Below are 21058 nucleotides of genomic sequence, written 5' to 3'. Positions count from 1 at the left end.
ATTTCCTAGAAAAGCCAATTCTTGTTAAAACTGATGCCTTACTATCATTACACAATCTATGACTGACAACACACTTCCTTATTAGTACATGATGTTCAGTCATCTTCCTTAATGTGCAAGACAAGAAAAGTGATTATGATCACAGAATTGCAAAATACAATTTTAGCGTTAAGGAGGACCATATAGGGAAATTATCTTACCTTGTATTAGCTTCCCACTGACACAGAGAGACAGACAGACACACACATTGGTGTGGCTATCCTTATGAGGACTCTCCATAGACAATGATTTTTATACTATATGAACTATAAATTCTATCCCCCTAACCCTCACAAAAACTTTTCTGCATTTTTTCATTTTCAAAAAACACCATTTAGTATGTTTTTTTAAGCAATTTGAATTATGGGGACACTAGAAATATCATTTAAATGTAATTTCACATTTATAGCATAATACCCTTGTAATTACCTGTTTGTAACCTAAAAAGATTTCCTCATAAACCACCCAAACCTGTGTACACACGCACACACACTTCCATGGTATCAAAATATGTTTTATTTTACAGAATTGAACATTGTCAAAACTTTATAAATTTTGCATATAAATGTTTCAAAATTAGGAGCTTAAATTATGCTGACATACAAAAGTGACATTCACAGAGTTGGTTTATTATAGGGCAGTCAAGTTCTATTCCCTTATTTAATCACAGGGATCATTCAAACAGAAAGATCTGTATTAGACTGCGAGATATTCATCTAAGCTTAAACTTACACCATGAAGGAAAACACTGGAAGAAAAAAGGGGAAGCCACCAAACTGATCATAATGTGATCATGGTAGGAAAATTCAGACTAACTGTATTACATGAATGGTTGTCTCTTTTTCCCTCTTTCAGTATAAATTCCCCCCCAAAAAAGAGAGAACATACTGTACAACTGACAGAGTTGTCTATAGTTGTTAGAGGCTTATTGTAGTGTACCAAAAAAGCAAGTCAATTAAGTTTACAGAGGTCTCTTTCCTGAGAGATAGCACTATTAGACACACTCAAAATCTGGTTTGGATGGTTTGATTAAATGCATTGTAATTATTGGAAAATGAAAGCAACTTAGGCAGATGTGGACACATTTTGTGGCAAGTTTAACCATTCAAACCATGTTTTTGAACATGAGGCTCATTTAGCTCTTTGTTGTCCAGTCTTTTTATTTCCTGAAGATCACTTGCCTCCCCTAGTGGTGACATACTGATGAAACTTTTGAGGCTACAAGACAATTTTATGGACTACCAAGAAAAACATCACAGATACCAACAAGCATCAATATGTTATCCGAATAGTTTTTAAATGTGTAACCATTTTCCATTCACCCATCATAATGGTATATTTATTTGTAGTGCCTAACAAAACTGCAGCCCTTATTTGAATTCAATTCCCATTAAACTACAATTCCTTCCAGTAATGACAAAACAATCAAGCTCAACTAATGTCATACAGGCATTCAGGAACAGACCATGTTTTTTCTATCAGCTGTAACGTCCATCTCATATCTTTTCAAAGGCTCGAGTTCTGGTTCTAGAACCTTTCGAAAACCAGACTTTAACATCTAACTTTATGACAGCCCTATACCCATGCTCAGTGCATGAAACCTCCTATGAATCAACACTTCAAATCAACATCCACAGGCCATCCACAATCTAACAAACTACAAAATACTACACCAAACCCACTATTTTTGAAATTACATAAACTAAATTCACACAGGGAAATTTGGGTGTCAATGTAGTAGAAAGATTATTAATCACAAATCAAGCAGGGAAATTGCAATGAGTGCATGTGATTTTTAAAACAAGATAATTCTTATGTAATCTCTGCAGCTGTGGCTGAACTAATTGAAGGTTTTATCTATAATGAAGTTATTGACCTTAAAAATTAGTAATTGCATCAGCAACTCTTTCAACAACATATTAAAGAAAGGAGATGACAAACTTAGGCTACAAAACAAATATCATCAGATTGTAGCTGCATTAGCCATTGCCTTTGATCTCAATTAGTGTGATGCCTTATCATTCCAGTTATTTCAAAGACAACACATCAAGGTAAACCTCTAAATGTTCACATAAATGCTACAGTCAGCATCAAACAAATATTAAGTATGGATTTGGAAAAGGTAAGCAAAATTTTAGAGCAAAGAAAAAAAGGAAAAGTATGCTTATGTGAGTCAGGGACATTGGAGGGGATTAAAGATTTGGATCACAATAATTCAATCTGGCAATATTTGGTAGCAAAGACTGAGACAGTTCTTGAAAACTTTAGCTTCATCTTAAGACATTTATTTTTTCAGTCCAAAAATAACTGCTGGTAAACCACAGTCTCCATTTCTCAGCTGACTGACTGACTCACAGCACAGTTAGCCAAGCACCCAACCCCACAGCAGTACAAGAGTGAAAAGTATCCATGTCAGCATGCCACACAAAAATCCATACCCCACAAAGAGAGAGAAGGAGAAAGAGGGCAGGGGAGAGAGAGGGAGGGCAGCTCTCAGGAACCTCAGTGGCCTTCTGAGGGTTTGGACTTGGATGCTTTTTTAAGACTCTCTTTCATACTCAAGGACTCCAGCTGCTCCATTGAATCTGCCACACCCTGGCCTGTGGATGGATGAGAGGCGCTGTTGTCTACAAACATGTTGGGGATGTCCTGACCAAAGTAGATCTTGCTGTTTGCTGCAATAGCCTGATATTTCATCAGCTCCAAATACTCCGGTGTGAGCTTTAGCTGTGGAGGAGGGAAACAGTGATCTAGTAAGTGACGTGAGCACATCCTTTGTGAAAGTCTGTGTGAATGTGCCTCCATGTGTTCAAAGTGAACTTTAGTCCCATTATGACATCAGCTACAGCCTCCTATAATCACTTTCCAAATTACACTGCCATGCACAGGCAAAATGCAGTCACTACACATTGTGTCAAAATGTAGCTATGACCGAAATCGTGTCTCTTTAGACAATGATCCATCCTGTGTCAGGCAGGTTTGGCTCAACTATGCTCAAATTCAGAGAAAACAGAGAGTGTAGTTAAGATTGCAGTACCTATAAAATCCACACTAAAAGCAAGTAACCTTGAAGCTATTTTGCTCAGTTTTAGTGTTGGCGTAGTTAACACACTAAAAAATGTTTGTAGTTTTAACAGGAAAAAAATTTAAAAATATTTTCCAACAAAAACTAGAAAAGTCAAAAGGGTAAAAAAAAATAAACTAAGCAACACACACACACGCACGCACGCGGCACTGTGACAACATAGTGCTTTTTACCCTGTTGGCTTCAGCAAATTTTCCAGCAGTGTAATATTCAGCATCGGCTCTTGCCCTCTCCCTTGCCAGGAAAGCAGCATCTGCAAATATCAGATTAACGTGTATGATGAGAAAACACAATGTGTGACATGCTATGGAAATGCTTTGTCAGGCAAATCAGACCTTCTATTTCAGAGATCTTCTTCTCTGTTTCCTTCTCCATTACTTTTTGTTGGAAGTGGATCTCTGCCACCTGAGCCATTTTCTGAGCCTCTGAAATTAGAGCAACAAAAGATGAATGAGCACAGACACTCCAATCCCATATCCACGACTGTTTACATAATTAGCATTAAGCAAAACTGGAGGCTTAGACTTCTACCTATAATAGCTTTTTTTCTCTCAGTTTCAGCCTCTTTCTCCACCACTTTTTGCGTCTGAACGGTGATGAGCAGTCTGGTTTTCTCTGCTTCCCTGCAAAGGATAAAAGAGAGTGATTTTTTAAAAATGGTTCTTGTAGATAGATACATCCAAGGACAGTATATCACAATGTTTCATGATGGTAAGTATATCGAATGTTAGTACATCATTTAAAAAAAAAAAAATGGGGGATGTGCCAGACTGCTCAACTAATCGACTAGTCATCTAACAACTGACTAGTCGGTTAGTGGGGTCGACTACTAACATTAATATTTTTAGTGGTCGTGGTTTTAATGGGAGATGCATTTCTCAAACTAAATGAGAGACACAACTTCTTAGTGAGCATTTTTGCTTGATGATAGCTTGGTGAATATCAGTCAGAGGCACAGTAAAACCCTCTGCAAGAAGTTTCTTCTCTTTAATGCTTAGGTTTAGTCTTTTTATGCATCGCTGCTGTTACTGCCATAAAAGCGCTGCATCAACAGTACACTTCAAGAAGATCACTGTCAGACATTAAATCTTCTGCTGTGAGTAATGTTACCGTATTTGTGAGGTGTTGTGGAGACACTGAAGCCTTTTGCTGATTCTCTGACTGCAGTAAAAAAAGGTTTAAACTGCTTGATGGCGTGAACCAGATGTGTATATTATCTTGCAGTTCTGCTCTTTTGAAAGCGCAGCGAGGATTGCTCTGAAGCACTCTGGTTACACTGAGGTGTGTCATTCTACATTCAGGATGTGCATAAGCGGTTTTGTGCCCCTCTGTATTGTAGCCACCCTTTGTTATTTCTTATTTTGATAGTTTTGTGCAATATAATGTTATAGTTATTTAGCCAATTTATTTGTTGAATATCCGTTAGTCACCACGTAGAAGTGCTTTGCGTCCATTTATTCCTCTAAAAGGCACCTGATCGGGGACACGTGAACACAGCGAAGCCTAATTATACATTATTATCTTTAACACTCAATTAGTTAACTCATCGCTCAAACAACCGACCGACTAGGCGATTATAAAATTGGAAGTTTTGCACATCCCTAAATGGTAGAAGTTTAAAGGGATTGTTCACCAAAAAATAAAAGATGAAAATCTGTTATCATTTATTCACCCTCTTGTAATTCCAAACCTGTATGACTTCCTTTCTTTCATGGAATACAAAAGGAGATGTTAGGCAGAAGGTTAAAGTTCTGAAACATTTGGTTAACGTCTCATTTTGTATTCCATGGAAAAAAGAAAGTCATATAGGTTTGGAACAACATGAGGGTTAGTAAACGATGACAGAATGTTGATTGATGGGTGAACTGTCCCTTTAAATGCAGGTTTTCACTGCTCCAAAGAGCACAATGCTCTGTGAAACTTATTGAAACTATGGGACAGTGTGAGCACTTCAGTGTGTCACGAGCACACAACTCGGTCACACTGAATCTCATCCAAGCAGACCAATGTACTGAGAATATACCAACTTACATCAGCTCGTAGTTTCTTCTGATTGCCTCAGGAATTTTAGGTTTGGTGACTCGCACAGCCTGCAAAATATCACAGAAACAAGACAATTCTATTCAAGCCAAAACTGAAACCACAGAGAGTGAGATAAAAACCTTACCTGAATAGTGAGACCAGGAGCCATGACATTCAAGTCTTTCTGCAAAGCAGTCTTTAAGTTCTCATCAATTATGTCTGTCAAACAAAAACAAGACTAACGCTAAGACTATTTCAAATTTCCATGCAGTGAGACAAATCAATTACACAGCAGAAACTGCAGTGCACATGTAAACAACTCATGACTCAAAGTATACTTGGCAAAATAAACTGTTTGACATATCGGTGACTTACCGAACAGCTCTATGTAGACTTCCTGTAGTGTGTGCACACTGCAGAACTGATTCAACTCATGGTGAATTTTGTTGAAGATTAGCGTCTTGTCATAATCTGCAGTGTAGTTCTTTACTATGTCCACCACTGAGGAGCAAGAGAAGTGAGGACATGAGCAGCACAGAAGCCATGGAATAATTTCAAAAAACAAATCAAGTTACCTTTACCTGCTGATGGAACCAGCATGTTGACCACTTCAATTCTGTCAAAATAGATCATGACACCCCCACTGTGGAAGACAGAATAATTATTGCTTTCATTGAAGAACTCCACAAAATATCCAATATAGTGTGTTTCTACAAGCTACCCTAACCAAAAGCAAATGTGCTTACGCTAATCAATTAAAGGTCAGCTCTTGACCTTTATATAAAAATAATGGGCATTTGTTTATCCATTTTTATGTCATTTTACAGAACATACTTTAGGAATGTTACCAACTAAAGGAATGTTTACCTGGTTCCACAAGGCACATTTTTTATTTCATCCGTTTGCAAAGTTGTCTGTAAGTTTGATTCAAGCATAATAAAAAAAATAAAATCAGCAGAAGAGCCACATTTTCACAAATTCTACAACAACCTCAAACACCCCACCCATGATCATTAAAGCTGTAATAAAGGCATAATGATTTTGTTATTTGGGCTATTATGATTTAATAATGGAAATTGGTACCTGCACTGATCTGTATGAAGTGATGAAAGGCAGCATTATATGATAACCTGGGCCATTAGGATTGGTCAGCAAAGCTCCTCCTCTGAAAAAAAAACATGGCAATTAATTTTAGGTGCTGTAAAAGGTGTAGCCTTTGATTTAGGCATGCCCCCTATTTCCAAAACACTGCACCGATATCGCGGAGACCGACAAAAAGCATCTTCCCACGGTTGTCAAACACAACTGTAGTGAAATAGCACCTTCAACTGACCAATTATAAATCAGAATATGGCATTAAGCCTCAATAATTTGCTGCAACAACACTATGAGAATGAGCAAAATGACTGACAGGCAGAAAGCATCAGAGACCGCGGCCCACGGACACATTTTTGTTTGCTGTTTACAAAGTCTAGACCTCTCACAGAGACTGGTGAGATATCGCATGACACTTATTTCAGTAATGTCTTTCAGGGAGTAAGGACATTTTTTGCTTACCTTTCCATGAAAAAAAAAAAAAAAAAAAAATCAATTAACAATCTAATAATGAACAATACTTTTACAGCGTTTATTAATCTTGGTTAATGTTTATTTTAACATATAGTAATACATTTTTAAAATCAAAAGTTGAATATGTTAACATTAGTTAATGCACTATGAACTAACAATTATTATTTTAATATATATATATAAAATTGTATTTTTTACTAACATCAACAAAGATTAATAAATGCTGTAAAAAATATATTGTTCATTGTTATTTCATGATATTTAAAGAATTTACTAATGTTAACGAATAGAATCTTATTGTAAAGTGTTACCAAAAATAAACATTGTTTTAAAACAGCTTTTTCAAACACTCCCCTGTCTGTCATTGATCAAACAGATAGTCCCACCCCACATTTACATAATTAATTAAGCCAGTGTTGCTGTGTGGGGCTGGATGGGCCGCTCGAAACAAACACCAATTTTTATAGCACTAAAGAGACACAGTGTTTACAGTTTTCAAGGAAATCAACCTATAAGCTGGGATAGGAGAAAGTATTTAATTTCTAAAAGGTTGCACATGTCCGATTTAAGTCAACTTTAGAAAATGCAGTTAGGTTACAGGTATCTAACCTGAGGACATTTTAGTGCATTTATGCCTATATAAACATATTTTACCTCAATGCAAAATATCTCAATGCAAATTCCTCATACTCACCTGTAATAAACTGCTAAATGTCCTTCCTCAATCTTGTGTATGGAAGAATGAAGCAGAATGGCCATCACACCAGCCATTGTTGCAACTACTGCCCCAACGTGTGCCATTATTCTTCACCCAGCACTCACCTGCTAAGAGACAAGTTTACAAACAACAACAACAAAAAACCTGAGCTGATCCTTAGAATTAAACACACAATTTAGGTGAAAAAATGTCAGTTTAGGGTAGGGCCCTGTTCTGCATAACCCCCACTCTCCTCAGCCCACACAACCACAAACCAATATTCTCTGGTGAGCTGCACAGTAAACAAAGATAACAGGTTGTCAAAGTCCAGGAGACCCACCCACAGCCCCCAACACATGTAAGTATTGGTTGCCATTCCAAATAAAAGTCCAATGCAAATATACAAACTACACTACACAATTCTAGACTGATGCTGACCACATTGTGCGCGCGTAGTTAAAGTTGCATGACACCCACGGCTATTTTGGGTAACGAATATTAATCATAAGGCTATCAGTGACCGGCTGTGTTTCGCAACCTAATGAGCTGCCTACCTAGACAGCGTTTATAGGCATCGTAGGCTCGTGCAACATTTTGTTAAGCCAAAAATGCTAGATAGGCAACTCACTAGGGATTTCAAACACATCCTTTCCAGACTTCCTCAAATTAAGTGCTGACTCGCCCATACTACTGTAAATGGCACAAATTTATAACAATGAGTCTATTCTGTTGTGTTCACATATTAGCAATACTAAAACAACCATTTCAGTGCGCTTATGATGATGTGTTCGTTGTAGAAGACACCACACCAGTCAAACATTACTGAATTCAAGCTAACCAACGCCCGCAGGGTGTCCATGCAGGAATAGCGACGGCAGGCTAACTAAGCTAATTATTTGAAATTTAAGCAAAGCTTGTGGCAAAACGACAATCGGTCAAGATAAACGGGATGTAAAAGAGGCTAATACAAGCCGTAGGATGCATTTACCGATCATTCGTTTAGTTAACGGACAATGCTGTCCTTTCACTTTCGCGGAACATTACTTTATTACTCACGAAGCCGTGGCCAACATCGTAGACTGAAGGTTTCCACTGAATGGCTTTGCAGAATACTGATTTCCCTTTCAAAATCGTCCCTTTCAAACACACCTTCAAAATAAAAGTCATGATTTTAAATGAATATTCCGAGTGGACAGAAGTGTAAGACTTTTATATTAGCATTTACATTAATTCTTCTGTTAAAACTAGTGTATTATTTGAGCTGTAAAGTTGTTTAAATCATAATTTTTACAGTTATTTTGAGGTTTTAGTGTATGTTGACATTACATCGTCATGGAAACAAAGTTGTTAAATTGGCTATAACTTTACAAAGAAAAGGTTATTAAGCAATTTTATCACACTAAAATCATGTTAACACACATATTAAGTCTTGTGGCTATACTTTTGAAACAGTGAGTATTTTAACGATTGGCCCCATTCACTTCAGTTGTGAGTACCTCACTACAACCCAGATTTTTTGAAAACATTTTAAAGAAAAGGAGGGGCAAGTCAACATTAATTTTTGAGCTAATAAATTTGATGCCACAAATGCTGTCGATTGAGTTTAACTTGTATTGAACGTGGAAATTTCCTTTAAAGGTGCACTCAGTCATTTTTGTCTTTGTGTCATTTTGGACTTACACTGACACCTAGTGGCTTGGATGCAGCATTATTTAAAATCAATCGTTTTCAGTTTCAGATGCCATTGTAGAAATTTAGTATTCACAATCAGCCAAGATTACTTTAATCAATGAGTGAAAGTGTCAAATAACAGGACAGTTACTGAGATTAAGTGAGTCATGTGATTCTAACATGGCAGCCCCCATGTGCGGACCCTCTCCATGTAGAATAAAACAGCTTTTATTAGGTTACTGTTATGAATAGAGTCTTCATTTTAATGACACTTAGTTTTAATGACTCCTCAGTGGTGGACATAGATTATGAACTACACTGCAGATTATGACATTTTATCATGAGTGGTCATGATTTCCTACATATACTGCAAAATTACAATTCATGTCTTTAGGAGTTAAACTTTTTTAATGATGAAAATATCCTAATGTTAAATGAAAAGAGGGGCTTGTTTTACTCAGTTCTGCCAGAGAAAAACAGTCTGATTTCATTCTGGAATACAACAACACGAAGTGTATATGTGGATGAAACGTAGAAACTAAATTGTTATATTAAAATAAAATAAAAAGATTATTGTGATTGTAACGATATTTTCAAAAATACTGTCATCCAATTGCTCAAACACGCAGCCTAATAATTTTTTTGCCATGATTGAAAAGCATTATTCACTATAACAGTGTCATAGCATAAATTAATATACTAGTCTTGTCTGCTATTACTAGCCAGTAACCCTAACATGACTGTAATAACGTTTCCCATCCACTTGCAAACTTTGACAAGTCAGTGTTTGTTATTGTTCAGGTGGTCTTACAAGGCCATACAAATGTAAAATTGATACGTATAAATTACATAATGCATTAAATGTCCATAAATCTTATAAAATAAAATAAAACTGAACTCTGAGTGCTACATGTTGCTATGGAAACAGACGCACGTTCTGAGGGAAAGCTGACGGACTGAAATGGATGTGTTTGGGAAACTTGGAAGTTCGGTGAGTTTAGAAATATTTTATTTATCAAACAAGGCCAGTTTGTCCCTTCGTTTACGTGACAGATTTGTAGGCTGTACGCTTATCGTGTCAGGAAAACAGAAACAGCTAGCTACTTAGCATTCAGCGAATGTAATAGCAACCACAGCAAATATTTACTGCAAATATACAGTGTTGTGGTAAAGTAAACTAAAGTGCAATATCAATTACTGTTCTCACAAACTTAAAGGAGAAAAAACAAGCAAAACATTAAAAGATCAAATCTGAACGCATACTGCAATATGAGTGCAAACATGTCAATACATACAAAGGATAAGTATATAATGCAATTTATAGGGTTCAAAACAGTGTTACTATGAATGCAAATTTTAATACAGTGAAAAAGACACGCTATTAGCATAACATAAATATATATAAATAAAAATGTCCAACATAAATTTGAATGTCCATGTACTAGAATAAAATATTTGATGCCATGAGTGTACCTTAATTTACTATTACTATTATTTTGAATGGCCATGGAAAATGGAGCAATGTGATAACAATTTTACCAGGTCGCAGAAAGTAGTCCATTAATTTACCTAATGAACTTTCACCTTTTGCTGACCCTTTATGCTTCACAGAGCTAATGTGTGCTTCTAGATCACTTGCACCTTTATTAGCAACTGACACATAAGTGCCAGCTTTACATGTCATACATTCTGCTTCCCACGGATCTCGACCTGGACGAAAGCATGGGAATTTATTGTGCAAATCTTCTGTAAATTTGCACTTTTGTTTGGGTATTGTTTCCACTCAGCTGTCATTTGCTGCTATTGTCAAGCAACTGTTTGATGTCAAACACAACAGCGCTTTGCGCGTTCGCGGAGAAGTCTCTTATAATCGACCAATTGGTGTGTGAGAAGGCGGGACTTACAAAGAGGGGTTAAAGCAATGCAAATATGCGCGCACACACAATGAAGTATTAGACCAGATGCACATCATAATGCAACTAAAGCCGAATCCCGGACATTTTCGCAAATGTAGAAATTTTTTAAGGTCCAAAAAAAGAGGACATGTCCAGGAAAAAGAGGACGTATGGTCACCCTACCCTAAACAATCTGCAACAAAAGCTGATTTTAGTTGGTATTGCTTTATTTTAGTAGATATAAAATTCAGTGTATACAAATTAAATATCTACTGTAAAAAATATTCTTAGTGGTAGTTTTTCTGTGTTTTGCAGATACAACTAAACTTGGCTACACAGCTTTGACATTGTGTGATAATGGTCCTTATGTAGCCTGTGCCTACACATTACCATCACATTATGGTAAAAAGATAAGCATTTCACACGGTTCCACTCACTAAACTATTTTTATATATACTGTAAACATACAACATTATATTATTAAACTGAGATGCTATGTGAAAAGCTGTCCCAAAGCATTTCGTAGTGGTAGTGAGCAATAACAGAAAAAATTATTGATATCAATAATATTAATATTGCAGCACCTTTTGTTCTTGAGCAGCTCCAGTTAATGGAAATGAATTATTGAAGTTTGCTGAGGGAAAAATGGTCTGCTACATTAGAAATAAACTTTGTTTCATAGTGTACAGTATATAGATACATTTGAATGAAACATTTTGCATTGCAGTTTTGTTGTGGTTTTGAGCATGATTAATCTCAACTCTATTAGGAACTGGGAGAGCGGCGTTCCACTTTGTAGCCTTCCACTGATGGGAGAGGACATCACAGCTCTGGTTTTTCACCCCATGAACTGGTTTCAGATTTGTGCTGTAAACTCCAGGTTCCTCACCGTCTGGAATGTTGAAAGATGTGACAACTATCATTTGATGAAGCCTAGGTAGAGGATGTGTCTCTCCAGCAGATGTCACTGATGTCATCTAACATGCATTTAACATGCCTTCTATCAAATAATAATGCATGAATTGTACATGACCTTCATATGCTAGTGAGATTGATTCACAGGCATAAGATTGTAAATTGTGCCAATGATCCTTTCTTTATGTTTGTTTGGCAGTGTTGTTAATTTCCCCGCCACTGATGGTTCAGTGTTTGAGCATGAAGAAAACCCCTGTCATGTCAGTGGGAAGCTGACATACTTAGGTCCTCAGATGCCCATTTCAGCAATCGCTGGACTGAGTGGCAACAGAGCTGACAAATTTTTGGTACTTATTGTATCTTAAGTAGAGTTGTCTTAAATTAATTATAATTGGACAATGGTAGTAATTTGAAGCAATAATACTACCACAGTATGGGAAGGGTCATCATAATCAAAAGGTTGAGGCCTCCCTTTATATTTGGGAATGTCATAAAATAATATAATTTTGTGCCTCAACAGCCTTTGAAATGAATAAAACAAAGGCCGTGTCCAAGTGTCATCTGCTGGTCAACTTTCTCTGACTTGTATATTGTGTGAATGCTGACACTTTGCTCATCTCTGTCTTACAAACCACAAACCTCATGTTAGGAGACTCTCAGCTCATGCTAATCACATGTGAAATTTTAGTGCATTTTGTATGTATTTTAGAATTATTTCATTTTTTTTCGTCCTGATAACGAAATTTTCCAATTGTCTTTTGTTTGAACTTTTCATCACAGATGACAGTGACACTTCCTTGCAGGAAGGCAGTTTCCAGAACTTGGTACTGTAGGACAGCAACCTCTTTGCTGCAGGAATTGTAAGAAATGTTCTTCATCATGGCCCTGAAAATAGCCCAGGCTATACAGTAAAACAAATCTGAGACATAAATTCACCATAATTCAAGGGTATTTGCAAATTCATTGCAGGACGGAATTTTACGAAACATACAAATTAAAGGAAGTAAATTGGAGGTAATGGAGACTTGGGCTTTGGATGAGGCAGTTTCAGCTATATGCTTTTCCCCTGACTGTGAGACACTGCTGCTAACTTCTAGCACAGTAAGTATTTTATCATTTAATTTGTTTAATTTAATATAAATGATAATGTAATTTGTATGATTCATGAGATATAAACATTTATATGATAGAATAATGCTATTACAATTACATATACAATATTATTATATACAGTTATATAATATATATCATTATTTAACATATTTTGTTAAACATTTAGTAATAAATATTCTAAAAGTTAAATGTGATGAACTAGACCTGTGGAACTTGAGAATAACTAACTGCAGACATGAAATTAAAATTACCATGGGATCCATTGGTTAAAAGTAATCGCAAAATAACCAAGAAATATTTGTTTTTAGAAAATGTCCAGCATAATTTGTTATTTAATTAAATGAAATTCAAACATTTCAAGCTTAAGTGTCAAAATACTTTTTGGTTCCATGTATGTCACAACTCCAACAGTGCTTCTCAAAATAATGTGCCACTCCTAGACTCAACAGGTTGTGTGGACGTCCGTGGCTGTATATGTAAAGATGTCCTTCACAGCTGCCTGTATGAGCTCCCTCATACTCTCTGTTCATCTGTCCTGGCCACAAACAAGATATTTGGTTACTGCCAGCAGAGAACAGTCTTAGAGAGATGTAATATCCCTAAGGTTCTGTATTAAGAAACAACATGCAAAGTCTGATGAACTGGTTCACATGTGATAGAGTGGAGAAAAGTCCTCAAATGCACAGAAAGCTGTCAAGTTGATTCCAGAAGAGGAGGCAGGGGGCCATTTTCTGAGCCCTGCATTTCAACAGCTCTTTCCTCACGAAAACTGGCTGGCAACAGTTGGCAGGGCTGGACTGCTGCGCATCTGTGAGATATCTACAATGGTATTGTCTTATCTCTGCAAGTTCTTTCATGTTAATTATCACTGAGCTAGGAGAAACATGTTTCTAGGAAACTGTCCAAATATCTGATGGCTATGGAAATGTGCCTACCTTTGATGTGCAGGACAGGTTTGTACAGCTGCAATGCCACTCATGTTGGCAGGGTGGAGTTGGCTCTGTGTTTTTTCACACCAGACAGTCAGACCCTCATCACCACTGGCCTGAGGGACGGCTCTCTTGTCTGCAGCAGACTCGGGTGAGCTCAGGCCCTCTGTGTTTCAAAAAATGCTCCACCAGCCATTAAAGAGGAGTTTAGTACCTCATAAAAACATCAAATTGACATATATTCAACTATGTTTTTTATCCTGGTAATTTCACAATGTCCTTGGAGCTTTTGAAATTGAACCTTACATATCCTTGTGTTTACCAATGTAACAGGTTAAAGCTTTCTGGGTTTGGCAAAGCAAATGCAGCTACCCAGTATGGTCAGTCGATTGCTGATTCTTTTGAGTCATAGTGTCTTCTGAAAACACTATCCTCACCAAAATGACTGACTGGGATCCACAGACACAGTCCCCATCTAGATGTTCCTCATTTCAAACAGAGAATGTATAGAACATAATCAGTTAAATATTTGTTTAAATATCATTTAAGTATTTAATTGTTTGTTCAGATAAATTATCCTGGCTTAGGAGTTTTTTTGAGTTACTGGGGAATTGTTATGTTCTTTTTTCAATGGCATGATGTAATGCTAAATGGGCTACAAATTATAAACTGCCACAAAATATGAATAGGATTTATCTTGAATTTTTCCTGCAGGACAGTGTTAAGAGAAAGATAAGTGATGAAGTAGAACAAGAGGAAAACTACTCTGCATTCCCAACTAGTTCTACATGGCTTGATAGGAAACTTGATGCAGTCAGCTCTCATCATTTACTCACCCTCATGCCATCCCAGATGTGTATGACTTTCTTTCTTCTGCTGAACACAAACAAAGATTTATAGAAAATATCTCAGCTCTTTTGGTCCATACAATGCAAGTGAATGGTGATCAGGCCTTTGAAGCTCCAAAAAGGAGATAAAGTCAGCATAAACATAATCCGTGTGACTCCAGTTGTTTAATCATCTTCTGAAGCAATCCAGTTGTTTTTGGGTGAGAACAGATCAAAATATAACTCCTTTTTCACTACATCTTGACAGCAGTGTCCTTGGCGATCATGATTTCAAAGTTAATTATACTTAATATATATCTGCGCATGTGTCAAGCACTAGGAAATGTAATTAAGCTTGAAACCATGATCATGCCCAGAGACTGCAATGGCAAGATGTAAAAATACAAGTGAAAAATTAGTTATATTTTGGTCTGCTCTCACCCAAAACCAACACAGAAGACATTGATTGAGTTTGATGGATTACCTAAATGCTGCTTTTATGTGCTTTTTGGACCTTCAAAGTTCTAGCAATGATTCACTTGCATTGTATGGATCTACAGAGCTGAAATATTCTCCTAAATATCTTTGTTTGTGTTCTGCAGAACAATGAAAGTCATATACATCTGGGATGGCATGGGGGTAATTTATAAATGATGAGAGAATTTATATTTTTGGGTGAACTATCCTTTCAAGACATCACGTCCCATCATATTAGCATTAAACAAATAACCTTGAGTGTGACTTTTTGTAATTATGCTAACAGAATTGCAAATTATTTTTAGTTATGTTTCCCAACGACTGTGCCGCGGCACACTGTCAGGTGTTGTCAGGTGTGCCGCGGAAAATGATCATATTCCACAAAATAAATAAATGCATGAAAAAATAAATAATAATTTCAGGGATCCAAACTCCTCACCTATCGGAGAAATTCGCCGTTTTGAAACCATAATCGGTCACTTTTGTGATTGTGAAGAGCAATGATTAATGTGCAAAAGTGACTGATATTTATACACGTTAAAGGTCTTTCACATGACTCGCGTCAGCGCTGCAGAATACACTGAAGTCTATGAAGTGACGTCACTTTACACCAAAGTGTTTTTCACACACACGTTTTTGCTTCACCAATAATGTCTTTGAGAGTACTAAGCAACAAGAAATATTTAAAAACTGTCCAAATTTGTGAAGAGACATTGAATGTCTCATAATTTCTTTTAATTAAATATGACCTTATCGTTTACGAATATCAGAGACCCCAGTTATTGAACTAATTTAAATTCAACAAGAAAACGCTTAGACCTAAACATAAACGAGTCCTTTTATTACTTTCTGCAATCAAAGCAACTGCAAGCTTTTTTCTCTCTTCCAAATACATGTTTTCAATGTTTATTGTGCACACCTTCCGCTTTTTTACGTGGCAAACTCGTAAAATCGCCCCTCTGTGACGCTTTCTGCAACTCTTGTCATGTGGAGGACAATGTGGCGCTTGACGCTGGCGTTGAACGGAGTGTTGACGCCTCGACTCAGCTCATGAGAAATGACGAAAGAACATTATTGAAACTCAAAATTATTATTATTTGTCTATTATTGTGGTCTTTTCTGATAAAAACCATGCTCAGCAGTTTAAATAGGCTATTGTAGGAAAATGAAACCGTAGATCTGATTTGTGTTTATAATTCTTATACTGAAGTCAGTAGATTTGTATACAAGTTTTAATAAAGGAGAAGGTAAGGTCGTTATTGAAACTCACTATTATTAGACTATTATTGTAGTCTTTTTGGATGAAAAATAATGCTCAGACTGAAGGAAAACTATAGATCTGCTTTGTTCTTTTAATGCTTAAACACTATAAAGTCTCTTGGTAGATTTCGGTCATGAACGACTCAAAATGATTCACTGACTCACTCATAGCACACAAGACGCTCATTTGTCGCCACCTAGTGACATTTCCAGAAGGGGTCACTGAACTAATCAGTTAATAAAATTGAACAAATTTGTGAAACAGAAGCAAGCCTCATCAAAATACTCTTTATTTTTCAGCTAATTCTGCACAATCGTAAACTTGAATAAACTTGAATCACTAAAATAGATGGAATTGGTGCTTTTAGTTTATTCTTTAAAATAAATATCCCAAGAAAATGTTTTCGTGGACCAATGATTGTCTTAACTTTTTCACCCCTCATGAGTTTGCATCCCTGTAATTTGTTGTGGCATTGCAAGAACAAATCTACAAATTAGAAAATAAGCAAATTTGTTGTTTTCTCATTACCCATTTAGCGCTCTTGCCACCTGTGACCTCACACAGCGTAGCCTACCTATGTGACTTGTTTTTTACTTTTTTAATATTATTATTTTATTTTTTTGCATAGCCAGATTTCAAACATTACAAGTAAACACGCTACTAAGACAGACAGAAAACATGGACAAGTTCTTGAAAAGGAAAAATATTGACGATGGTTAGCCTATGTGGGATAGTGGTGTGCCGTAGAATTTTTTAGTCGTAAAAAGTGTGCTGTGGCAGAAAAAATGTTGGGAAACACTGTCTTACACAGTAGGGGGTTGAATGTATACATGGTGGTTCCTTAAACAGCAGTTTCTTATACTGTATCTTATGAGCCTAAAATGGTTTAACAAAGGGTGTTAAGACATATCCCTACAGATTAAATAAATGTATCCAAATTCTGAAAAAAAGATAAATGTTAACCACTCATGTGGTATTGGAATTGTGATCAGTACAGTATGTTGACAGGAAAATGTGTTGTAATCTAATCTAATAGTGTGCACTGGATTAGAAAGATTACACAAACCTCAAAGCATTTTATTAGAGTAATGGAATAACTGAAAGATAACTAACCCTATGATCATGACCCCAATGGTTTCCAAGCAGACTACCAAAAATTTAATATCTAAACAGTTTCTCCTAGAAGAGACCCAGCAGTATGCAGAGACAAAGAAGAACCTAAGAGGAAACATAAAGATTCTGTGTGACAGTATAAGAAATCAGCAGCTTCTAATACTAGATAAAAGAAAAATACTTTTATGTATTTTTTGTTGTATAGTTTTTGTTTTATTTTATTGTTTCCACACACACTCTCTTGATCACTTTTGATTTTTGATGATTTATTGTTTATGTTATTTAAGGTGAGGGAGGAGATAGAGATGGAGAATCTGTCTAAGGACCATCTGAGGGAGGTCCTGAAGAGAGAATGCTGGAATTCCATGAAAGTCAAAGTGAAAGCCATAAAAGTCTCTACACTAAAAAGAAAGGAGATTTTATGTTGGGAAAAACTCACATTGTGTAACAATATCCACATCTGTCATTGATTTCACCTGGCTAAACTGTAATTACTAGAAATACTATACTGGTTGCCAAGTGTCAGTCCCTTTGTGACTTCTTGGTTGCCCCCAGGCCTTTCATTCCGAAAATGAGGTGAAGAACTACCCCATGAAGGAACACACTGAAAAACAACTTGAAGAGCTTCATAGGGTTGAGACCATGAGACAGATTGAACAGGCAGATTTACAAGTAAATGCAGTGGTATGTATTGTCAAAAGATACACAACATAACTAACCTTAGCACTGGTTGCACAGTGTTTGTTTTGGTTGAGGTCAGATTCTCAAAATGTGATGCAAATAATATAGATATTCTTTTTTTATCTGTTTTATGCTAGCTCCAAGAAGTGATCCTTGAGAGGAAGAGCACAGACTGTGGAGAGGAGGATGAGGAGGAGGCAGAGAACAGTAAGACTGAGAGTCCTGCTCTGACAGGCAGCTTGAATGCTCTTTATGGAGACGTCAACCCTCATCTCTACAGCCAGTTTCACTTAAACATCAGAGAGCAGAAAATCAACCAAATCACCTTGCTAAAGGAGATGACTTCTCTTGTCATCTCAATAAACTACTAATATTGGGACAAAATGTTTTATGTATGTGTTTGCATACCCCTTTTAAGTATAAAAACTGTATAAACTTTAAAGATCAAATGGGCCTGCACTTTATTTTGCAAAAAAATAAAAAAATAAAACAATTAAGTATTAATTTGCTATATTTTATGGTTGTTTTATGAAGGATGTTATCTACAAAATGAAGACCACATTCTGTGTGTAGAGTCTGTGTACAAGCAAAAGAAACAGGAAATCAACTGTGTTATGGAGAAGAACATGTGTATCTCTGAGATTATGTTAGAGCTAGACCTAAGTGAGACCCTGTGGGAGTCCAGTCTCACCGTTAATGAGTGTCCCGAGAGAGCTCTCACAGTGACTGACTCAGAGGAAGCATGATTTGCATGCTGTTGCGCTCAGTTTATGGTTTTCTGAAATTAATTGAGCCATTTCAAATTGCTGCTGTGGATATTTCTGGGAGAGCAGAGTTTGGCCGGAATTGGCTGTGCCATTTTTTTAAACTCTATAACACATAACAACTTCTTAATCACCCACATTTAACAACATTTAAACACTTTCCTGAGAATTTACACTCCCTGAGCCATTTATTAGGTACACTACGGTCTATGGTGTCACGGAGAAACTCACAGAGGCAGAGAGGTGGACTCAATCGTGGGTTTATTAAACAAGTGAATGAAGCAGTGATGTAAACAACAGGTGAGGCAATCCAGAAACAGATATGCAAATAGCAGGTGAGTAAAATCCAAACAGATGAAAGGTTAACTCACAACCGTCTTGATCTTTGCAGGAAATGTAAACAACAAAGGAGAGTCCAAGCACTGGGGAATAAACGGAGGATAAAGCAACATGAAACTCAGACGAGGAGAACAATAACAAGGTAAGTAATTAACCAGGTATGTATAGACAAAACTAGGGAGTCCGTAGTCTCAGGGAGAACATAGACAAGAACAGACAATGAATGTGTGTGAGAGCTGGGTATAAAAGCAGTCCTGGATTACACTGTGTAACAATTTTTTTTCTTTTTTTTTCTGGGTAGTAAGTGTTATTTCCTAATTGCTTATGCCTCAAAAGTATAGAAAATGGCTATTATTCCCCACAAACTTTGCTTTTGTGACCAGGACAGTGATATTTTGAAATTTACCTTTTCCAATGAGAAAATGGGCGAATTTGTGTCTTTTCGTTCACATAAAGTCAACATATGAATCCAAATTAACATGTATTTATACTAAAGTACGGACTCAAGATGGCGCCGAGTATGGCTGCTGCGTTGCGAGCTCCAACACAACATAGCAATGGTTTGTTTGTTTTGTTTACAATTCTTATGTTTTTTGTCTTGGATGTTGTCTGCCTTATTGTCTACGACAGACAAACACTTTTGGACATTGGATCAGCGATCTCACACCGAAAACCGGACTTCACATTCCTCAATGCCGACCCGCTGTTTACAAACACGCAAGCGGAGCCCTTTGTCTGGGCAGCACGGCCGCGGAAACGCAGGAGGAAAAGGGGAAACAGAGCCGGCGTTCTCATCAGAGTAAGACGCCGCGCAAATCGACCCCCGCTACCCACTATTCTACTGGCAAATGTTCAGTCTCTGGATAACAAGCTCTGCGAGCTGAAAGCGCGGATCTCTTTCCAACGAGAGACGAGGGACTGCTGCATTATCTGCCTTACGGAAACTTGGATGTCTGCGGAGATTCCAGACTCAGCCATTGAACCCGCGGGGTTCTCCATGCTCCGAGCGGACAGAGCGAAAGACCTCTCAGGTAAAACTAGAGGAGGTGGTGTATGTTTTATGATCAACAAATCCTGGTGTGATCAGAGGAACGTACATTCCATCAAGTCTTTCTGTTCTCCTGATCTGGAATTTCTTATGCTTCTGTGTCGACCATTCTGGCTACCGAGGGAATTCACAGCGGTCATTATCACTGCTGTTTACATTCCCCCACAAGCCGACACAGACCGGGCACTCAAGGAACTGTATGGGAGTATAAGTGAGCAGGAAACCGCGCACCCTGAGGCCGCGTTCATTGTGACCGGGGACTTTAATAAAGCCAGTTTAAAATCAGTCGCACCAAAATATCACCAGCACATTAGTTTCAACACACGAGGGGACCAGGTTTTGGACCATTGCTACTCTCCGTTCCGGGATGGCTGCAAATCCCTCCCCCTGCCCACCATTTGGCAAATCGGACCACTCTTCCATTCTGCTTCTGCCCGCTTACAGGCAGAAATTGAAACAGGAAGCACCCACCCTCAGAACGATCCAGTGCTGGTCGGACCAATCAGACTCTACGCTACAAGACTGTTTTGATCGCACGGACTGGGAGATGTTCCGGTCCGCCTCTGATGATGACATCGAGCTTTACGCTGATAGCGTAATGTGTTTCATCAGA

General features: G+C 37.3%; 1 protein-coding gene and 1 pseudogene across 5 annotated transcripts; one reads left to right on the top strand and one right to left on the bottom strand.

The window, feature by feature from the left end:
• Window positions 1–532: 532 nt before the first annotated feature.
• LOC127412144 (erlin-1) lies at window positions 533–8552 on the bottom strand. 5 transcript variants are annotated; one of them, XM_051648272.1, is made up of 12 exons: window positions 8469–8552; window positions 7410–7537; window positions 6230–6311; window positions 6014–6060; window positions 5722–5789; window positions 5522–5647; window positions 5292–5365; window positions 5156–5214; window positions 3656–3747; window positions 3460–3549; window positions 3298–3377; window positions 533–2766 (listed from the first exon to the last, which is right to left on the bottom strand). In XM_051648272.1, exons 2-12 carry the CDS (start codon window positions 7514–7516, stop codon window positions 2542–2544), a joined length of 1050 nt encoding a protein of 349 aa, XP_051504232.1. In that variant the 5' UTR covers window positions 7517–7537; window positions 8469–8552; the 3' UTR covers window positions 533–2541. The 5 variants fall into 5 exon arrangements, with proteins under 5 accessions (XP_051504232.1, XP_051504230.1, XP_051504234.1 ...); XM_051648270.1 differs by having other exon boundaries at window positions 7410–7540; window positions 8401–8513; XM_051648274.1 differs by having other exon boundaries at window positions 5728–5789; window positions 7410–7540; window positions 8401–8513.
• A 1492-nt stretch (window positions 8553–10044) lies between these two features.
• The window catches only part of LOC127411708 (cilia- and flagella-associated protein 43-like), a 29537-nt pseudogene continuing 18523 nt past the window's right edge, over window positions 10045–21058 (top strand).

The sequence above is a fragment of the Myxocyprinus asiaticus genome, chromosome 21 (genome assembly GCF_019703515.2).
Source record: "Myxocyprinus asiaticus isolate MX2 ecotype Aquarium Trade chromosome 21, UBuf_Myxa_2, whole genome shotgun sequence".
In the NCBI taxonomy this organism is placed as follows: Eukaryota; Metazoa; Chordata; class Actinopteri; order Cypriniformes; family Catostomidae; genus Myxocyprinus; species Myxocyprinus asiaticus.
The sequence above is the reverse complement of the archived record's forward strand: the minus strand, read 5'-3'. Positions and strand labels throughout refer to the sequence as shown.

Coding starts and splice junctions, on each gene's coding strand:
- LOC127412144 (XM_051648272.1), bottom strand. CDS start 7,516: ATGGCACACGTTGGGGCAGTAGTTGCAACAATGGCTGGTGTGATGGCC. Junction 6,061..6,229: donor CTTCATACAGATCAGTGCAG/GTACCAATTTCC, acceptor TCAAACTTACAG/ACAACTTTGCAAACGGATGA. Junction 5,215..5,291: donor CTCCTGGTCTCACTATTCAG/GTAAGGTTTTTA, acceptor GATATTTTGCAG/GCTGTGCGAGTCACCAAACC.